General features: G+C 35.3%; 1 protein-coding gene across 1 annotated transcript in view; it reads right to left on the bottom strand.

The window, feature by feature from the left end:
• The window catches only part of abcc8 (ATP-binding cassette, sub-family C (CFTR/MRP), member 8), a 78,582-nt gene that overhangs the window by 17,272 nt on the left and 38,932 nt on the right, over nucleotides 1-22,378 (bottom strand). Inside the window, exons 15-24 of the mRNA XM_016576562.1 lie at nucleotides 19,611-19,727; nucleotides 19,437-19,509; nucleotides 17,261-17,366; nucleotides 12,047-12,079; nucleotides 6,877-6,909; nucleotides 5,572-5,670; nucleotides 4,161-4,245; nucleotides 3,239-3,319; nucleotides 3,030-3,167; nucleotides 682-807 (exon numbers count right to left, since the gene is read on the bottom strand). Coding sequence (XP_016432048.1) covers nucleotides 682-807; nucleotides 3,030-3,167; nucleotides 3,239-3,319; nucleotides 4,161-4,245; nucleotides 5,572-5,670; nucleotides 6,877-6,909; nucleotides 12,047-12,079; nucleotides 17,261-17,366; nucleotides 19,437-19,509; nucleotides 19,611-19,727 — 891 coding nt within the window. The remainder of the gene's footprint in view (nucleotides 1-681; nucleotides 808-3,029; nucleotides 3,168-3,238; nucleotides 3,320-4,160; nucleotides 4,246-5,571; nucleotides 5,671-6,876; nucleotides 6,910-12,046; nucleotides 12,080-17,260; nucleotides 17,367-19,436; nucleotides 19,510-19,610; nucleotides 19,728-22,378) is intronic.

A 22,378-nucleotide genomic window follows, 5' to 3' on the forward strand; every position in this document is an offset into this window, starting at 1 on the left:
ATTCTGTTTAGCATATTTGGCTAGTTAAGTAGCATAAATCAAATGTAATTTCATTCTTTATATGATTGGTTTCCAATTCTTTGCCTGAGTATTTGGGTTTCTGAAAAGGTCCACTGAATAATAGTGGCCTGAGATGACCTGTTCTGCAAGAACATCCTTACATCCTCCTACACGTTGAAAGATCTGAGCCTATAACGAAGGAGCCTATAAAGAACATCTGCAGGTAGTTTTGGTCCAAATACTGTAAGATATTCCATATAGAAGATGAACAGGAAGGGGCCCAACACCGTTCCTTGAGGTATGTCTGAGGTACGTCCTGATGCTTAATGTATTTTTTAACACAAAAGGACAGTTCAATGACCTGATTGGAGGCTGTGTTGGCCACTAGATGGCATATTAGACACTTTTTTGGAGACTTGAGTTTATTACAGTCCCTATTTTGTCTATTTAGGTCCCATTTTACATGCATTCTCTTCTCAGTGTATCCACTGTGTCCCGTCTTTTTTATTTCCAAGCTTATATTTTGTCAGCATAAACATAGAGATTATTTTTCCAATCTCTCAAACAATGCAAATGAATGTCAACAAAAAGGTCAAGTGAATTTGGCATTACAAAGCAAAACTAATGAACTTGCCCTTTAAATCACTTCCTCTACTATCTCATTAACTTTCTGCAGACTACCTTCTCAAATTCTTTGTCTTGTCTGTGCATCAGAGTCTTCCACTGCTCGAAGAGCTCAGGCTGAGAATTTTGGATGTCCTTTAACGTCCCTTCTGTCTGTATGCTGCCATCCTTCATTGCAATGATCTACAAAATAAACAACATTCAGTTATTACTTCATTTGCCACATATAAGATGGTGGATCTTTTTAATGCCCAATGAGAAGTAAAGCCAATATTTCTATCTGTCAGCTTATAGTGACTATGTCTAAACAACAGGGAGTTAAAAAAACTCTTGTCTGACCACTGCTGATTTATTTAGTACCAGAAGGAGGAAGACTTTAACAAGGCAATTCATCACCCAGAGCCAGTTTGAGAGAGACTGGGGCTGTATTTATTTCTTATAACAAGGCTGATGATAACAACAAATCGACTTGAGAATTACAATTTCATGAAAATGTTTTCTCTGGTTGGATATGTTGGGTCAAAGCATTTGGAACTATGCATATTTACTTTTTAATTAACTAAAGAAATGTTTGCAATCAAACTATATCTAGGAAACAAACATATCAAAACTTTTCCAGTAAACATATCTAAACCACCTTAAAACAAAACAGATTTACTGTGTACGATCTCAAGGTGTTTTCAGGGAACATATCTTGAGGCAAGGGAAATAATTATAGGATAATTATAGGAGATTCTCACATTCTCTTACATCTCATCCACTTCTAATGTAACTTCTAAGTTAATTTATCATTTTATTTTAAATAAAGTAATATCCTAGGTTAATTAAAAATTAATCACAATTGACCATACCTATGACATGTTGATTAGCACAAAGTATTCCAAAAATTAAGATTTGTGTGTGTGTGTGTGTGTGTGTGTGGTAATCAACATATGCCACAAATGCTGTCAATTCAGCTTAACTTGTACTGAACCTGCAATATTCTTTTAAAAGTAAAATCTCTGCAAGTAAAAGTAAAATAGTGCTTCCATTCTGGAAGAGAGAAATTGAAAGTAACATATTTAGTTACTTGTATTAGAAGGCTTCTACATCTCAGAGCTCACCTTTTGCTTTTTCTCTTTCCAATACAACAGAGTAGGCCTGGGCGATAAAACGGTATCGATATTTATCGACGGTACACCTTCTTCGATAACGATAGAAAAAATGCTCGATAAAGCGCACGATATAGGCACGTGCTATGAGTGACGCAGACAGCACACACAAACACGAACACATGCTGAAATGAGTGCAGTGCTGTGCCTGCCTGTGATGAGGAGATTGTGAATAAAAAATGAATATTAGTCGAATTTAAAATAAACATTTGCATTTGAATGTTAGGAGTGCATCAGGGAGCGTCATTAGTGGCGCGCGAGATGCGGTGATGATGATGTAAGCAAAAGCTCTTTGATGTAAGTGACGTTGTTTCATTTTAATATTTTGTTAGTCTAGCCCACGAGACGCGCCGCTGCTGCGTTATTCATTCAAAATATTAGAGAAATATAGAAGCTCAATGCGGAGAAGATCTTGAATGGGTTAAAACCGAAACCAAGCCATTCACACAGAACGCATATTCAGCACATTTTTTAGACGGACAAATATGACTGCTGCACTCGCGTCTCACAAGAGATGTATAGAAAGCCATGCAAAGTTAAAACAGTTTAAACTTTTAGAAAACACGTTACGAATTTGTGGAGGTTTATTCCTTTTCGCTGCATCTCATGTTTTTAAATGCAATCTGTGTGAATGGCGCTTCGGCTCTTTGGATTAAGCAGTGCATAAATACATGATGCGGTTTTGTTCATAATTGTTTATGCAATTTACGAAATTAAATTAAATTTTTATGAATTAATTTAGACGTAATGCACATTTTTTTATAGACAGATATTTCCTTGTGTTGACAATTTAAATGTGCTGCATTATTTTGCTCATTGCACCCTCCTGTGGCCTCGGGATGTCAAAAGTTTCCTTAAGACCTATTTAATCTGCATATAAAACATTAGAAATTAGATATTTGTTTGATTTTTATTTTGTGTGTGATTGTTAAACAAAAACTATTTGTTGTTTGTCTCAATAAACTGGGTTAATTTAAAAATACAGTGGTTAAATTTAAACCTTTTTTTCTATTGCTCTTTGTTTAAAAAAAGGTTATATAAAATGTCAATAATTATTGATACCGAACGATATGAAACATTATATCGTTGATAGTTTTTTTAGCTATATCACCCAGCCCTACAACAGAGAAGAGTCAAAATTCCAAATCTGCTTTTTTATTGCCTAATCCTGATATAGCCATCAAAATTCTGACCAACTGGTTTAAATTACTTTCTATAGGGAACTTTAAATAAGTGTATTTGCATATGAAGTACCCAATCTGCATGTGGGAGATACTGTAGTTTGTGTGTCACGAGCACCACCGTCCTCTTCTCCTCCCTCAGTAGTTTAAGAATGCCCTCCTGCATCAGGTGATCACTCAGGTGAATGTCCAGCGCTGAGAATGGATCATCCTACGATAAAAGAAAAAATTAATTGATGTCTCACTTCACTGATTTGCATGTATAGCTATATCTGGACCTACCAGGAACACCACATTGGTGGCTTGATAAAGAGCTCGAGCGACACCAATTCGTTGCCTCTGGCCTCCGGAAAGAATAATGCCCTGGAAAGAGCAAAGAATAGGAAGAGGAAAGTTACCAACAAGTCTGTATTGATAAAACACCTCATTAGGAAGGGGGCAGGGGGTATAAGTTGTTAGGGTAACCGTACTGCACACACTTGGCATGTGTATTGATCATGTTGACTGAACTCTTTAAATCAGCTGGAAGACTGCTTTTAGGAACAACCTGAAAGCCATTTACGACATCAGGCTGCCTTAAATCTGACCTGAACTAAATAGCTGAGAGTAAACAAAAGAGACGGTGCCCTTTTAATGGTTGCCTGGATACTAAAACATGAGGAATATGTTATGTATGTTTATCAGTGGAATTCAATATGACCCATCATAACTGAAACTCTACCATTTGCAGTACTAAAGCCATTCCAGATGGCTGGGAATGAAATGCGTCACAAAAGTCACATGGGCGGCACACTGACCCGCTCTCCGATCTCCGTCTGGTCCCCCTGGGGCAGGATGTCAATGTCCGGCTGGAGAGAACATGCTTCAATTACCGCTCTGTACCTGGAAACAACAAAAGATATGAGACTGAAGCACAGCTGGCTAGTCACTTAATACTATGCTTTTAGGAACAACCTGAAAGCCATTTACGACATCAGGCTGCCTTAAATGTGACCTGAACTAAATAGCTGAGAGTAAACAAAAGAGACGGTGCCCTTTTAATGGCTGCCTGGATACTAAAACATGAGGAATATGTTATGTATGTTTATCAGTGGAATTCAATATGACCCATCATAACTGAAACTCTACCATTTGCAGTACTAAAGCCATTCCAGATGGCTGGTAATGAAATGCGTCACCCAAGTCACATGGGCGTCACACTGACCCGCTCTCCGATCTCCGTCTGGTCCCCCTGGGGCAGGATGTCAATGTCTGGCTGGAGAGAACATGCTTCAATTACCGCTCTGTACCTGGAAACAACAAAAGATATGAGACTGAAGCACAGCTGGCTAGTCACTTAATACTATGTGTTAATCTAGCTTTAGTACTTTTTGAAATATTGATGTTGAAATAAAATTAGTGGTTAATAATGAATGACTGATTCTCTGCATGGACTCTGTCAAAAATGAATCTTTGTTAAAGTGTTATGAGCCATGAACCAAGCCAAGTGGGTACGAGGTGAATCATAACATTACAAACTTTGATTTGCAGCAAAAAAGTATTTGGAAATCAGACAAAAATGCAAGTGTACAAGACTGTGTACATCATAGCTTTGATGAGGGAAATAACTACAATCCCATGAACCATTGCGAATGACATTAATCAAATTAATAATGACAGAGAAATATAAAACTAGTCATTTTAAATATATAAGTATACATATATACACACACACACATACATAAATGGGTGGAACTAAAATAGCATTTTTAGCGCATATTGCTTGTTGCGACTCTGGTGGTATTTTCTTTACGCAAAATTATTTCTAAACACAATTATTGTAAGATTAAGTTGAAATTATGCGGCTGACAGCTTCAATAGAAGCAAATCCATTGATTAACAACTTCAGAGCTGAGATTCTGAGAGTCAAAGAGTGGCAAACAGTCATGAAAAAATGAATTAGCAAAAGAAACTTTGCCCAAAGGTGCAGTAACACTTGCCATTGCTTGGCGAAATCCAGTCATTTCAATAGGAATCTGTGTGATTTGGAATTTCCCCACGCCGATTTTGCATGTTTTTCACACAAATTTGCGGCATTGACGAACAGAAAGGTTTGAAAGTGACTTCCATGTAATCTGTGCTTCATACTACTACACACTACTGACAGCAGACAATGGACTTTTTCGCCAAAGAATTTTGCTACTGTGAGAGCGTCTTAAAATTACAAGTGGGCTGTAAGCAAATAAATAGATCAATGGACTTTGAGTACAGACACTGCTGACACGTATCAGCCGCTGAGGCAGCTGTAAAACACAGATTATGAGAAGCGGCGACTCACAGAGAGACACTTACTGAAGGCCACATCTGTCTAATGACTGTCACTGAAGTTTAAAGAGGCGATAATGATTGAATGTCAGATGGGAATAGAGGACGATTTTGTATTGACAAATGGACACTAAAAAGAAGAATAAACACTTGACTTTTGTACATCACTAGGGCAACTGGATGCTAGACACAGGTTAATGCGTACAGAAGGCCCATTAGACAGAAACATTGGATCTAGATGCCATATGGTGGCTTTTTTAAAAGATAAATGTGTGGGCAACAAATCCATGGAGTAAATGAAGGTCAGTTACCTTTGCTTTATTAAAGGCATCTCAAAAGTGATGTTCTCCGCTAGCGTGGTGTTTAGGAGCCAGGGCTTCTGGGAAGCATATGCCACAGCACCTCTTTTCCTGTCAGAGGGGTTGCCATAACATCAGTGACCTCCTTCACAACACCAATGTTGCTCTTAAATATAAAAGAAAGGCTTGTTCAAGGCTGACCTACTCTAAAAATCATTATTCACAGGAACAGTACATAAAAAAATGATAATTATGTCACCATTTGCTGAACCTGAATGTTGTTGTTGTTAACTCGTGATGTTTAGATTTCAAGTCAACTTCAACTTGTGCCATATTTTTATTTGAGAGCTACAATGGAGGGGAATTTTTTTTAGTAAATAGCATCTTAAGTTTTTCTTACAGAAAGCTGAAATATATGCACGAGTCATTACGTTTATGTAACTTTTATGTTGTTTTTTTCCCTCATTGAAGCAGATGTGGTCACTATGAACTGTTGTTTTTGTGGTGATTACAGTGTTATTTTAGTATCATTTATATACTATTATAGCATTATAAAAAGAAAAAGAAAAGAATTAGCTTTTACTTTTATATTTTTTTATTTTAATTTTAGTTTAAGGAATTTTGTCATGTTGTCTATTGTTATGAACTGTTGGTACATATGCATAAATAAGTCAAACTTGATCTTATAGTCAATATAGAGCAATACTATGCAGTTTGTTGACCAATAAGATTTCTTTGTGGGCAGGGCTACACAACAGACCGGCAAAATCATTGTGATCACAGTTAGTTAGGACAAAACTATATACGAATACGATAATAATAGTGTCAAATATGCTGGTAAGCAAAAATTTGCCAATCACAATGAATATCATTTACATAAAAAAGTCTTAAAGGCACAGTAGTCAGAGACAATATTATTATTATAATTTTGTCTTTTTTTACGTTTATTTTAACACTTATTTTAATTTTGCTTTAATTGAATTTCAGTATTAATTTTAGTTAATGATAAATACCAAATTGTATATTTGGCATGTCAGATTTAAAATTTCTTCATTTGTGATTCCCTAAAAACACACACACACACACACACACACACAGCTTGAGGGCGACACATGAATGACAAAATTATCATTTTTAGTGTACTGTTTCTTTAAAATTTACTGTGTGCTCTAACAAACAGTATCTGATGTCAGTGTCCATGTCTTATTGTAAGAATGAACCTTTCTGATTAGTATTCAGAAACTGCTTTAAAAACAACTATATTTGAACTAGTGAATCAAGTCTCATGTGGCATGTGTGTGTCTGTGTGATACACACCTGATATCCCCGTCTGCAGCTGCATCTGTGGGGCTGAAAGCACAAATACATAAATATCACTTTAAAAGGTTCCCCTAAAGCATCATGAAAAGACATTTACACACACAAGCGTGACCTCTGCAGTACATCTCTCTCAGCTCCGCATTAAACCTGAAGCGCTGCTGCTGATGCCATGTAACAGGAGGCCGGAGAAGTGCTGTGTAATCATGTATGGCTGAATCGCAGTGCAGTGCAGCCGAACCAATGAAGCTTCATATAGGGATGAGTACAGTGAGAAAGAGCCTTAATGGATTTGTCTATTGAGCATTTGGACATATAATGGCATGCTGTCCTTGATAACATGTACAAGCCAGGAAAGGATCAGGTTTTAGAAGATTGATTCAAACTATGGGAGAGTTGCATAATTATATCTGTAAACAATTTAAGGCTGTGTTTGGAAAAGCATGCTATCATACTATTAACACAAACTTTGTCAAACTGTGCAGTATTTAACAGAATACACTGTATGTAATGTTGTATCCCACAATGCAATGTGCTCAACCTTCTATTTCAGGTGTGACAAACCAAGTATCAACTATATTTTTCTTTCTTCATTTGATTGGCTTACCAAAATTACGCTTTTACACAAAACTTAATTGAATGTTTAGTTCTGACATGATAAAAACCCAGCAGCTTTTCAACGTTTATTCACGGGTCAATCAACATCATGAATCAGAGTTAAATTTTGTTTCAATTTGAATCAACATTGATATTGTTTCACATTTTTACATTGTCTTATTACATTTTTAACTTTTAAGTATTATATCTTTTTACAATTATTTAGCAGGAAACGTTTTGAATCAGTGTCATGAATCAAAGTTTAAAGAATCTATTTTTTAAATAGAAATAACATAGATATTGCAATATTGTTTCAATGTCTTTTACAATGCAATGTTAAAATTGTAACATTGATTTGTTAGTAGTGTTTATCTTTTTAACTTTTTTAGCAGTAAACGTTGTTTCAACATTTTTTAGAATTTTAATGTTTATTCATCGGTGAATCAACATCATGAATCATGAAGTTCAATCAATGTTGATTTTTGTTTTTGATTTTTCAAATAAAATCAATGCTGATATGGAACAGTTTCAACGTCTTTTACAACATCTTGTAAAAATGTCATTGTTGATTTTTATTGATATTGATAAGTATTTTGCTAACCTTTTCTACAACCATTAAGCAGTAAATATCGTTTCAGCAATTTTTTATGATTCAATGTTTACTCACAGGTGAATCAACATCAAGAATCAAGGTTCAATAACTGTTGAATCAACAGCGATATCACTATGTGTTTTACAACGTCTAGTTAAAATGTCAATGTTGATTTATTTATTTGGTTACACTTTATTTCGATAGTCCACTTTAGACATTCTATTAACTATAAGTAACTTTGTAACTACATGTCAACTACATGTCAACTAATTCTCATTAATCTGGAACTACATGTCTACTAACTCTCAGAGTAGACTGTTAGGGTAGGTTTAGGGTTAGTAGAATAAGTTGACAAAGAAAGTGTTAGAAGATATTAAGCAGACAGTCTACTAATACTCTACTAACTGCTAGTTGACATGTAGTTGCAAAGTTACTTACTGTTAATAGAATGTCTAAAGTGGACTATCGAAATAAAGTGTTACCATTTATTTGGTTATCTTTTTTTATTTTTGCAACATTTAGCATTTAATGTTTTTTTTTGCAACATACAGATAAAACTGACATTCTTCAACCACATTTCATTCATGAAGGTCAATCTCATGCCAGCTAGTGAATGTCACTTGCTCACTTAAATTTATGTCCGAGGTCATGTGACCCCAGATAGCACACGTACGTCTGCAAGATGTCTGTTAAAGATCACTTGATCTGGAAAGCATCTGCTGTGTACAAACATCTGACAGACGTCCGTTTTACATACATTCTAAATCATAAACATCTTAAAGCCGTTTTCTAAATGTCTATTTGATATCTGATATGAAATGTCTTATGGATGTATTGCAGATGAGCAAACACTAAAAAATACGTCTTGCAGATGTAAATGCAGATGTCAAATAGATGTCTCCATGATGTGTGTGTGCTATCAGGGACAGTTTAAAATGCTTCCTATTACATAATGCGTACGGTTTCACATACATATTTAAACAGCAAACATATATTGAGTGTATACTGCGCAGTATTCAGTATGCATCCTGCTAGTATTCCATTCTAAACAATACCATTTTCTATTTCAGCTGTGAGAAGAATGGATTGTGATGCTTGTCGAGGTTTATTGGAAAAATTGCCCATCACATAAAAATAATGCTCTAGTACGGAAATTACACTATTTCTAGATAACAGGCAGCATTTTTTGAAGTAGCCAAATAGCTTTTTGAATGAAATAGCAGATGGCTTTTTGAAATGTCCGGTAATAACACACCTTGGCTTTGTAATGTATGACATAGTGATTGCCGCCAACAGTAATAAGAGACGTCTATTGTTGGCTGCCATTCCAGCTCAAGTGCCAAGAACAGGACAGACACCTGCACACACTCACACATTCACACATTGAGAAAGCGCGTGCTGTTTTATTGATGACCGAGGGGACGGTAGTACATTTTATCACCAGCACCACTGTCGCCTAGATAGTAAAACGCTTTTTAATAGTCCTCCAAAGAGCTAATACCTGAGCTGTTCCCTACAGAGTTTATGTATTTAACAGACAAAACAAATGAGTTCACCCATTACAGCAGATAAGAAAGCCATTGAAATTGCAGCTGTCTCTGTTAGAGCCATGATTTAGCGGCTAGTGTAAATGCTAGCGTGTTGTGCAAATACAAAGCAACACAAATCCAGTTGGTGTCATTTGGTTTTCTCATCATTTCCTGTCCTCTTTCCACTTGCCGTATAATCAAGTGGCCAAAGCAACAATTTCTCAAAACCTAGCAGCCACAATTTTTTAGCAGTCTGACTAGCCACAATTTCTTCAAAATTGGGTATTGCAGAATGTAGCATATATTTACTTTTAACAATTTGAGACAAAGTCTAGGCATGCCCAGTGTTGGGGACAGTTACTTTTAAAAGTAATATATTACAATATTGCGTTACTCCCTAAAATTTTTTGCATTATTTAACATGTTTAATTATTGCAGGTTTGCGTCATATTCTAAGGTTGCATTTCACTGTTTTTATTCATTTTGAGGAATACTGAATCAGTTTTTGTGCAGGTGAGATGAGTAAATGCATGTTCACATTTAGTCTAGAACTACAGTAAGATCATGTTCACACAGCGCACACAACGCCTCTGCACTTACTCCCGATTTCTCTCAACATGGACACACGAGAGCTGTCAGTCAATAAATGGCGTTACTTATTGAAACAGTAACTCCGTTTCTTGTCATTTAAAAAGTAACGTTACTTTACTAGTCACTTGGAAAAAAGAAATCTGATTAAGTAACTTTTTACGTAACGTTATGTAATCAGATTTCTTTTTTCCAAGTAATTAGTAAAGTAACGTTACTTGATCCCAATCAACCAATCAGAATTGCGGGATAAATTTACAGGAAATGTCTGTTTTAGGCTTGCAACAAGGGTTAGGTGCTTCTGCACCCTTGTTATTCAGCTATCATTTCCCTTTGATTTTTGGGATAAATTATGGGTAGGGTTAGGTTTAGGGATAGGGATAGGGTTAGTTCTATGTTTTTGGACAGTAATGTTGATCCAGGATCATGTGTGACTTGGCAAAATCACGGCGACCGTTAATGTAAGTTAATGAAGTAAATTTTTTTACTAATAAAATTTGATTTCTTTAGTCCCTAAGGGGACATAGTTATGGAAACAATATGCAAATATGCAATATGCAAAAGTTTCCCCCAAAACTATACATTCGCCCACTAAAATTCACTCTCTCATAAAAGTTTTGCGTTCACCCAAAAAACGATGCATTTGGCCACTAAAATTTGTTCTCATGCAAAAGTTTTGCGTTCACCAAAGAACTCTTCATTCGCTCACAAAAATTTGCATTCGCTCAATTTTGCGTTCGCAGAGAAACGTTACATTCCCTCACAAAAACGTGTTCTCTCGCAAAGGTTTTGTTCACTTAAGAAACATTCACCCCCAAAAATTTGTTCTCATGCAAATGTTTTGCGCTCACAAAAATCTTTATTCTCTAATAAAAGTTATGTGCTCCCAAAAAAACTTAGCATTCAGTCACAAAAATTTGTTTTCTCTCAGAAAGGTTTTGTTGCCTCAAGAAATGTTGCATTCACTCGCAAAAAGTTGCATTCTCTCGTAAAAATTTTGCATTGCCAGAAAAACTTCGCATTCGCTCAAAAAAAATATTTGTTCTCTCGCAAAGATTTTGGTCCCTCAAGAAATTTTGTATTCACCCACAAAAATGTGCTTTCTCTAAAAAGTTTTACATTTCCCAATAAACTTTGTTCGTAAAAAAAAAAAAAAGTTTGCGTTATCTTCTAAAAGTGCTGCGTTCCACAGAGAAACATTGCGTTTGCTCACAAAATGGATTAAAATATATATTTTTTCCTCCGATCACCATGTCCTTTAGGGTCTCACTACATTTAAGCTCAATATGAAAAGTCTTTCAATGCTTATCAGTTCTGAATAAATATATATTCATAATCGACATGTCCCGTCACACAATCTGTGCAACGCAATGCATTCTGGTGCATCCATGAAGAATACATTAAATACTGCTTTTGGCCAAAATTAGGTATCTTAGATGGTTGAATAATGTTGCCTACCATCCGAACATGTTTGCCAAACTATGACTTAAAATGTTGTCTACATGAGCAAAAAAATAAATAAATACATTTAGATGTCAAAAACTCTAGCAAAACATGCAAAGCTACAATAATGGCAGACATATTAAAAAAGTTATAGTGAATGGTAAAATGTATTTATATGTGTTGTTGTCATTATAACGGCCTCATAAAGTAGCTGACAGTGGATGAGAGGAACTACACAGCCCTGAAGAACAAAGCTAAGGGATTAATGCCAACAAACACAGAGCAAAGCATCAGCACTGCGCAGCATGACAGGACACGTCCACAAACCCTCAGCGCGTACACAGTAATTAACAGACTCTCTGCAGGACGCGCTAAATGTTTATGTTTGTGTTTTGCAGCTTTGTAAGACAAAAGAACCAACCTTTCATTTCCTTCATCATCCAGAGTGGGCAGTCTGCAAAAGAACACACAGAAAATGCAACTCAACAAGGAGGAGAAATTAACATGACAAAGATATTTATGTGCATAGATTCAGATAAACTGTGCTAAGAAAAACTTAATATGAATCAGAGCTAAAAATCAGTAATAAATACACTGAATTATTTATTGTATTTAATTGCAATTTCTAAGAGATTCCAGTCAAGGATAAGCATGCTGCTGTAATATTGCAAGTATTCTGAAAGCAAGATAAAATGGCGTTCAAAATAAATCCATAAAGTGCCACTACTAGAACTGAAATTAGCTCTGAGGCTAAACAAAACTAAATTGTCCTTGAAAAGTCAACAGGAATATAAATAAGAGCTTTTCTGCTGCCTGAAGGCATTAGCTGCAGTCGAAGCTCTTAAGCTCTGTCCTTTCAAACCTAGAAAAAGAAGAACCAGAAAATACTGTAGCACATATACAGCCATTAGATAAATATTTATTCAGTGTTATTCAATGATGGCTTTGTAGTTAAGCTAGGACTCAACATGTCAATTTAAGAGAGGCTGTTTTGGAGATGTTAAATCTTACTGCAACATGTTTAGCCTTAACCCGTTTCCATTTTGAGCTTTATTACCTTTTCTTAGTGATTGTTTTAATGGGAATGTACTGTGAACTGTCAATCCACATGAGGGAGAACCGTAGAAAGCAGATGACGCATGCGGTTCCAGGAAGGTGATTTTTAGACACCATACTGAGAGATGTAATTAACCACCGTGTGCCATTATAAAATGACAGACATTATTAAAACTGGATTTGGACAGTTTATTAATTTAAGAACAGGATTTGTAGAGAGGTGCTAAGCTTGACAATATGTCATGGTATAAGCACCCAATAAAACAAATAAAACTCAAAGACAAATCATTTATAAAATACTGGTAATATAATTATTGTACACATTTTAATCATACGGAAAAGAGTCTTGAATTATATATATATATATGGGGGTCTGGGGTCTGAGGGGGTTTTGGGGCTTCAATACAATTTTAAATACAAGTACAATTTAAATATTATTGCATTTAAATATAATTATATTTAATTTATTTTTTAATTTTACATTAAATTTAAAACATATTACAACCTAACCAATATATGAAATACTGTTTTAATATTACTTTTAATAATTATTAAATTATATTTTATTATTACCAAGAACTGCTTAAAACCTAACATTTTTTGTTGATTTTGATTGCTTCTATTGTCATCATTTGTACGTCGCTTTGGATAAAAGCGTCTGCTAAATGACTAAATGTAAATGTAAACGTAAATGTAAACATTTGTGATGTTGCAAAGTAGTAAATGTTTACAGAAACAACAACAACAACAAAATATTTATTTATTTACTCATTTGTTTACTACTTCTAAAATAGCAACAGCTAACTTTGCTATGTTGTATTGTAGATTTTTGTTTAGGACATGAAATGTTGACATTTCAAGCTGTTAAAGTCATTTATCTGGGCAGATAAACAGTTGTATGATAAATGATTGAGAAAAGAAACATTGATACTCTCACCACCTTGTTTTTAAAAACAAACTTAAAGAATACAGAAAATTCTAAACCCATGCATGTTGGCAGTTATTTACAAAACATTATTAGCATGTTACCTAAACTGTGTATGATTCCTTAAAATAAATCAAAATATCAGACAAAAATAAACAGAAACAGTAATTGTTTACAAGCAACAACTATCAGAGATCAAAGACTATTTAGCTTATCTATTACTTACTACAAATATCTTATTTACGCTGTTTTGGGCATGACATGTTGAGATCAGAAGCTGTGAGAGTCATTCATATGGGCATTTCTCTGATAAATGATTCAGATAAGAGAGAGGTTTTCTTGCCACGGCGCCTGAGATACAGTACTCTCTGATCATCAGCCAGAAGCGTCGTATCCAACATGAACAATCACACGTAAAAACCAGTTCCTCTCCAATTAGACAACACCCAGTTAATACAGTAAATTTTGGTACTGGTAGTATAAACATTTGCTTTTTGGAGACCCACATTTAGCCTGCTTGAAAACCAGATGACTGTTCAAGGAGATATTTTGTGCTGTAAGGCTTTGTAGTCTATTTTTAGACATAACATACATTTTGCTTAACCCTCAGCTTACTGGGCACACATAACATGCAAGCTATTTGAATACTGGAGATGGTTCTCATAGAGAGAATGTGCTCATGGTGAGAAGATAAGTGCTCAAATAACTCATAGATAATTCATCTTATGTCATTCTGTAGGATTCAGGTGTCCTTCGGGGTCAGATACTTTAAGCATGTATTTAAACACATAAGCAATTGCTTGGCCTATGCATTGTGGTTGTAGTAACAAACTTCAATACTCAAGAGGTGCTAGAGCTGCTTTAAAATGTCTGTGCATTAAACTAGATACATCATTATTCAAGTTTGACTAATTTAAAGAGCATTTACTGTTTGAAACTGTAAAGTTGCTTTGACACAATCTGTATTGTATAAAGCGCTATATAAATAAAGGTGACTTGCCTTGATTTGTTTCGGGTCTGAGACGGTAATTCGATTCAGGCGGTTTAAAAGGGTAACCTTTTCATTTCAATGACTGCTTCCAAATCATGCTTCTATCTTACAGATATGAACATCTACTTTATATTTTAATCTAAAGCACTTTAAGTGGATCTGCATTGTCTGTCTAATCCCATTGTTATCATAAGTGGCCCCTTTGATTTGGGCTCATTTGGTTGGTTGTTGCCAGGATGGACTGGCACTTGAACAAAACACAAGCCCCAAATCAACACTGTAATCACTAATAGCCTGTATGAGAGCATGAACTGATGAACAGGTGACTAATTTGTGAAAAGGACTTGATATGATGGTGGACGGGAACATCACAGCCTCTGTTTGACCCCTGAAGGTCAGATGAGTGTGACGTATAGAGGGTGAGGGAAGGGTTTCTAGTGCTCATCAACAGAGGCAACAGTGCATTCCTGAAATGGTCCTGTTGCCCTTTGTCTGCTGACATTTGAGCCATCATGGGATGCACTGGCACATTATGACCTTTTTATTGCAGTGATCTTTTTAAAGGTGATCTGTTATTGTTCCATTTCGACCACATTGGTGAAATGTGCAGTCTTTCTGCAGCTTATTTTCAATAAATGCTCATTTTCTCTGGCCTAGTGAGGAAGTTTTTAGCTCTGAAAGAGCTTGTTTTCATAGGACATTGAACACTGTCAAAATAAAGGAAATCTGATTCCTCATTATGACTCCAATAAATCCTGTTTCCAAAATTCTTCTGGTTTTCCCCCCAAAATCAATGTTGATTCTTTCTGGGTAAACCAATGGCTCACAAAATTGGGAATCAATACCAGTGGCAGTCCAATTACTCCTTTATAGGGTCCTGCTGTGTTTTCCACAAGCCTGAAACTGAACAACCACATTACTTCAGATATTCTTTGAAACATTAAGAGAAGCTGGTAACACAATAATCAACTTTATATTACCTAGAGACTGAGCATAATAGAGCCCCACTTTACTGACCCTCATGAATTTTTTCTTTATATAATAGTGACTCTGAAAATTACCAATCCCCAAAACATCCACAGTATCATTAAAGCAATTTCAAGCTCCTTATGAAAGGCATTACTCGTTACAATGTATTTTCTGCACACAGTGCTCTTATTCAGAGAGCTCTCATGGACAAATGGGATTTAGTCCTGTCAACACAGCAATCACTTCAACCAGGCCTGGGTATGAAATTAGGGTGACAACTTCTGCCATCGATTAGAGCTTTTCAATTAACAGCAAATTCACATCTTTCATCCTTTCCACCACAACCCTGTGTTCAACGGGGAAAGACAGGCGAGGAGGAAATAAACATTTGAAGAGTGATAATTATCTTATGACACATGCTGTCATTCAGCGCTTCAATGGGATGTGGACGCATGTATAATTCTGTCGTTGAACACAACATTTATTTGCGTTAAAGCCCGTTTTCTCAACAAAAATTGTTCCAAAATTTTTCAACATTTCTTTGAATTGTCAGCACAGAATTTACTGTTACAGTTAAAAAAAAAAAAGATTTTGTTGACACTTGCAAAATGTTAGCGATAATTAGCATTTCCATCAGCTACATCAGTAAACATTTTGACGTGCTAAACTAGAAAAATGGGAATTTGTCTATTGTTTATGGAAGCCTACTTCCGCCACTGAATACAAAATAAAACAAGGTTGCGACTTTTTATCTCACAATTCTTTTTTTTCCCTCGCAATTGACTTTTTTCTCAGAATTGAGAGATTATATCTCTCAACTTTGAGAAAAAAAAGTTTATGCAAGTTTATAGAAAGAAAATAAGAATTGCAAGATATAAACAATTGTATCTCGCAATTCTGACTTTCTTGCAATTCTGACTTTTTTATAAACTTTTATAGATATAAACTCACAATTCTGACTTTTTCTCACAATTCTGACTTTTATAAACTTTTATAGATGTAAACTCACAATTCTGACTTTTTCTCACAATTCTGACTTTTTTCTCTCAATTCTGAATTTTTTCTCAGAATTGTGAGTTTATATTCCATAATTCTGACTTTATAACATGCAGTAAGTGTGAGTTATTAAGGCAGAATTGTGAGATATAAACTCGCAATTGTAAGAAATTGTTTTATCTTCTTTTCCCCAGAATTGGACATTATAACTGACAATTGTAACTTCAGAATTGTGAGAAAAAAGCCAGAATTGCGAGTTAGCAGTTAGTTTTTAGCTGAATTATTGTCAAGGCTCATTCACACTAAAAGCGATAAGTATTATGAAACCATATTAGTGTCCATACCAACAGACTATAACGTTCAGTTTGTTATAAGCAAACGCTGCAGTTTTGTTTGTTTAAATGCTTGAGCTCTTTGAAGTCAGGTGGATTCTGATTAGCTGTCAAGTTTTTAACATTCATCAGCTGGAAAAACATAATTCTGAAAGTGATGCCAACAATATTGTTCCTCATGTCATTATTGTTGTAGTTTGGACTTCCCTATTCTCACAGAATTAGACTCCTTATTATAATTTCCAATTTCACACCAAATGTCTTTGGTGTGAACGGGCCTTTAGTCTCCAACACTATCGACCACTCCAGATGTTATGCTGAACTCAATGTTTCATGACCATCAAAAAATGCATTCGGCATTCTCACCTGTTCCATATAACAGTGCCAGAGATCTTCTGCATTTCGCCCAGCGCAGCCAACAACAGAGATGATTTCCCACAACCCACCTGGCCCACTATCATAGTTAACTGACCTGCAGAGAGAATCAATCAAGAATCAAGATAAATGGGTTTCATGGAGCAAAAAATCATGTTAAAATAATTAGGGATGTACGATATTGGATTTTTGCCGATATCCGATATCCGATATGCCGATATTTTTCAACTCATTTTGGTCGATATAGTTCCTTGTACCGAATCTCTCCTGTGTAGAAATTATAAACAAATTATTTTTAATTTTGGTTAGTTTTGAACAAGAACTTATTTGTTAGAATTAAATAAACAATAATTAAATTATTTTATAATGACAGTACATTGAAGATTTGAAAATAACTATAAATAAACTATATTCAATCGCTGAATTTTTTATTTTTTTTCAAAAAGATGCAGTGGTAACCTTAACATTTTATTTTAAGATTTAACACTTGTAAATGGTCTAAAGCAAAAGAGTTGTAAAAATTCTGAAAATCTTTTAGAGCTCATAATTTGTTTAAAAAGTATTACACATTAATGAATAAATCAGTATATATAAAATTATTTAATTTAAGTGTCATGTTTGTGATTTTTGGTTGTTGTTGTTGTTTATGTAAGCTATAGATTCTGACCTTTAAATCAAAACATACTCATGATTTTATGGCATCAATTACTGCTTTATTTAATCAGAAACACAGTCTAATAATTATTTGTGTATTTTGCTTTCATCTTATTAAAAGTAGGCCAACAGCGCCCCCTACGGAATTAAAACTCCTTACAGAGCGGGCTTTAGGACCCGGGGGAGCACATGCGAGTTAATGTGTTCCTCTTATCGGCAAGACATATCGGCATAATTTTTCATATCGGGCCGATTCAGATATTGGTCCGATAATATCGTGCATCCCTAAAAATAATAGTTCACCTGAAATGAAAAATCTGTGTTTTTCAAATAACAATTTAGGGCCCTATTTTAACGATCTAAGCGCATGGTTTAAAGCGCAAGGCGCAGGTGCACTTAGGGCGTGTCCAAATCCACTTTTGCTAATTTAACGACGGGGAAAACGGTTCGGCACACCCAATGCATGGTCTAAAAGGGTTGTCCCTATTCTTTTAATGAGTAATGGGTGTGTTTTGGGCATAATGTGCAATAAACCAATCAGAGTCTCAATTCCCATTCCCTTTAAGAGCCTGTTGGATTCACTATTTACATGGCGGAATTTGCAAGCGCAAAGACTGAACACGTCTCCAGAGAGGAAACGGAGCTGCTCGTGCACGAGCAAATAGGTAGGCGAATTCTGATACATGCAATGACTATTCATCAAGACATGTAGTCATTTTTATATTTATGTAGCCTACACAATAATAATCTTTTACATTGTAATCCTTTAATTTTTATTATTTGGCATGTTTGTGTGCTGCTTATCTGTGTGTGTAATAAGCAGAGTGTACACGCGCTGTGGACCTGCCTATAGGCGCATATTTCTAATGTGCTCTTTAAATAACAAAAAAAACCTACTGCGCCATTGACTTTAGACCAGGTTTTAGCTGGTCAATGGTGCAGTCTATTTCAGTTGCCTCAAAATAGCAACGCGCCAACAATGCGCCTGAACACACCTCGTTTTCAGACCAGCACTCCCATGATGGGCGTGGGAAACAGATGGGTGCAAAGGAATTTGCTATTTAGACAACATGGTGTAGGACATGAAAATGATAACTGCATCGGGCTGAAACTAGCAAAAAACACTTTGTGCCGGGTGTATGATAGGGCCCTTAAATTTCAATCTTTTCTACACACAAAATGATTATTTGACTATAGAATATATCACACAAGTCATACTGTATGGGCTACATTTATGATACTTCATGTCCTTTTGGAACTTAACAGCATAAGCAACCATCAACATTTTTATTGTAAGGAAAAGAGCAGCCTGTGCATTCTTTAAAATGTCTCCTATTGTTTTCCACGTAAACAAGGAAATCACATGGGTTTGGAATGTAACTAGATTTTTTCATTTATGGGTGAACTATATGTTTTAAGTTAGTAGATGGGATCAGGAAATACCACAAGCCACATTCAAAGCAACATGAGCGCCACCTCCAGTATGTGTAGATGTATTTTTGATAGGACTTACCAAAAGGAATCTTAATATTCACATTGGACAAGGTTGGGGTTCCATCAGTCCAGCTGAAATATCCATTTGTGATCTGGAATGGATATAAAGGCGGACGACTGTTATTCTCATTCATAATGGGCGCTCAGTTTCCTGTTTACTGCCTGAGAACAGAAATAGCCTGCATAGTCTCACCTTGATGCAGATATCTTCATCCTCCACCGCCAGCGGCTCATCCTCCTGCTCACTCTGAAGGGCGAAGCTGTTCCAGTCGTCTCTGACGGGTCGCTTACGGTTCACCACCTTCAGAGGCTTTATCAGAGGTGAGAAAAACAACATCAAATCTGATGAAGCTCGGCGTGAACAGCCTCTTTAACAGTGCTAACCTCTCCATGCCGACCAGTACTGTGATATTACAAACATAAATAATGTATAGTCACAGTCATGAATAAAAATAACACAATATTGTGATCCCTATGGCTGGATTAGTGAAAGTGTGGCAGCATAAGCCTTAAGGCCTATTCATATCAAAAACTAGAATTTGACTTTTAATCAAAATAACGCATTTCTGTCAGCCTATTCATATATTAAAATTTATCCACAGCTTTTTTCCATATAATAATAGCAAAAAAATCAGACTAGATGTCAGACCATTCCATGAAAAGAAAAAGAAAAAGATCATTACAGAAAAAAACATTACTATTCCTATAAAGAATTAATCTAATTTCAGACATAAGGTCACTATTTATTTATTTATTTATTTAAATAAACAATTACAGACAAAATGACACATTTTAATTAATGTGTTTATTGAATAAATATTTTTTTTAATCATTTGTCTTATTCACTTTAAGAATTGCATTTCAGATGATAGGCACTTTTCATTCATTCATTCATTCATTCATTCATTCATTCATTCACTCACACACACAAAGAATGAAACAAATTTCAGATAAAAAGTCACATTTCAATTAATTAATTAATGTATATATGTATGTATTGAATAAATAAATTAATGATTCAATACATTATTTTAATAACAAATTAATTATTTATTCATTTAATTATGTCTTAAATTAAGAAATTAAATTTCAGACAGGCACATTTCAGTCACATTTTAATTAAAGTATTTATTGAATGAATTAAAACAATTTATATATTATTAAAGCATTTATTTTTATTAGTGCTGTCAAACGATTATTCGCGATTAATCGCATCCTAAAATAAAAGTTTTTGTTTACATAATTTATGTGTGTATACTGTGTGTGTATATATATATATATATATATATACTCACACAGTATACACACATAAATTATGTAAACAAAAACTTTTATTTTAGGATGCGATTAATCGCGAATAATCGTTTGACAGCACTAATAAACTTCAGAAACTTCACACTTGACTTCAAGCAGCTTGGATTCTGTGCTCTTCCAGTCTTCCTCCAGGCTCCAGACCTTGATTTCCAAATGAAATGCAAAATTTACTTTTATCTGAAAAGAGGACTTTGGACCACTGAGCAACAGTCCAGTTCTTTTTCTCCTTAGCCCAGGTGAGACGCTTCTGACGTGGTTTCTGGTTCAGGAGTGGCTTGGTTCTAGGAATGTGACAGCTGTAGCCCGTTTCCTGAAGATGTCTGTGTGTGGTGGCTCTTGAATTTATAATATATTCTAATATTTTGAGATACTGGATTTTTGACTTTCATGAGCTGTAAGCTCTAATCATCAAAATAAAATAAAAAAATAAAAAAACTTTTTAAATGTTTTACTTTACATGTAATGAATCTAGAATATATGAAAGTTTCACTTTTTGAAATAAGTTACATACAAAAAAATTTACTTTTTCATGATATTCAAAATTTTTAGATGCATCTGTATATATTAAATATATTTCTATATAATATAAAATATAAGAATATGAATATATATACACATGTAAACATTTTCAAAATATATACTTATGATTTATTATTAAATTAATTATTTAATTAATTATAAATAATTTACTTGATTCATTTTGAATAACGTTTTCTACACTGCTCAAAAAAATTAAAGGAACACTTTTTAATCAGAGTATAGTCAATTGAACTCCTGGGATATTGATCTGGGGTGCGTTTCCCGTACAACGACGTAACTCACTGATTAACCACCATAGTACGATGCATTGTTGTGGAAACTAACTAGCCAGTCATGTCTGTTTCCCGAACACGGTCGCATCTCCATCGTTTGAACCACATTAGTTCAACAATTTAGGGCCGTTTTGAATGACGTCACACGCATGTGGTGGAGTAACAACTTCTGCTAATTAATTGATTCGAGATTTCTGAGATGCTGCTGTATTCAACATGGCACCTGATGACTAATTTACTATGTTTTGTTCCCTGCCAATTGTTGAACTATGTTGGTAACAAAGGAACTTGCGACCATAGTTGGCTAACGATGCTTTTGGGAAACGCACCCCTGGTAAGTTAAGTAGCAGAGGGGGTTGCTAATCAGTTTCAGCTGCTTTGGTGTTATTGAAATGAACAACAGGTGTACTAGATGGGCAACAATGAGACAACCCCCAAAACAGGAATGGTTTTACAGGTGGAGGCCACTGACATTTTTTCCCTACTCATCTTTTCTGACTGTTTTTCACTAGTTTTGCATTTGGCTAGGATCACTGTCACTACTGGTAGCATGAGGCGATACCTGGACCCTACAGAGGTTGCACAGGCAGTCTAACTCCTCCAGGATGGCATTGCCCGGCACCGTGAAGCTCAATTGACATCAGCCATTGAACACCAGAATTGGCAGGTTTGCCACTGGCACCCAGTGCTTTTCACAGATGAGAGCAGGTTCACCCTGAGCACATGTGACAGACCCAGCCTCATGTGGCGAGAGTATGCAGACAGTTCCTGGAGGATGAAGGAATTGATACCATTGAATGGCCCCCACGCTCGCCTGACCTAAATCCAATAGAAC

Source organism: Sinocyclocheilus rhinocerous, unplaced genomic scaffold (genome assembly GCF_001515625.1).
Source record: "Sinocyclocheilus rhinocerous isolate Xijiao unplaced genomic scaffold, SAMN03320098_v1.1 scaffold954, whole genome shotgun sequence".
NCBI classification, from domain to species: Eukaryota; Metazoa; Chordata; class Actinopteri; order Cypriniformes; family Cyprinidae; genus Sinocyclocheilus; species Sinocyclocheilus rhinocerous.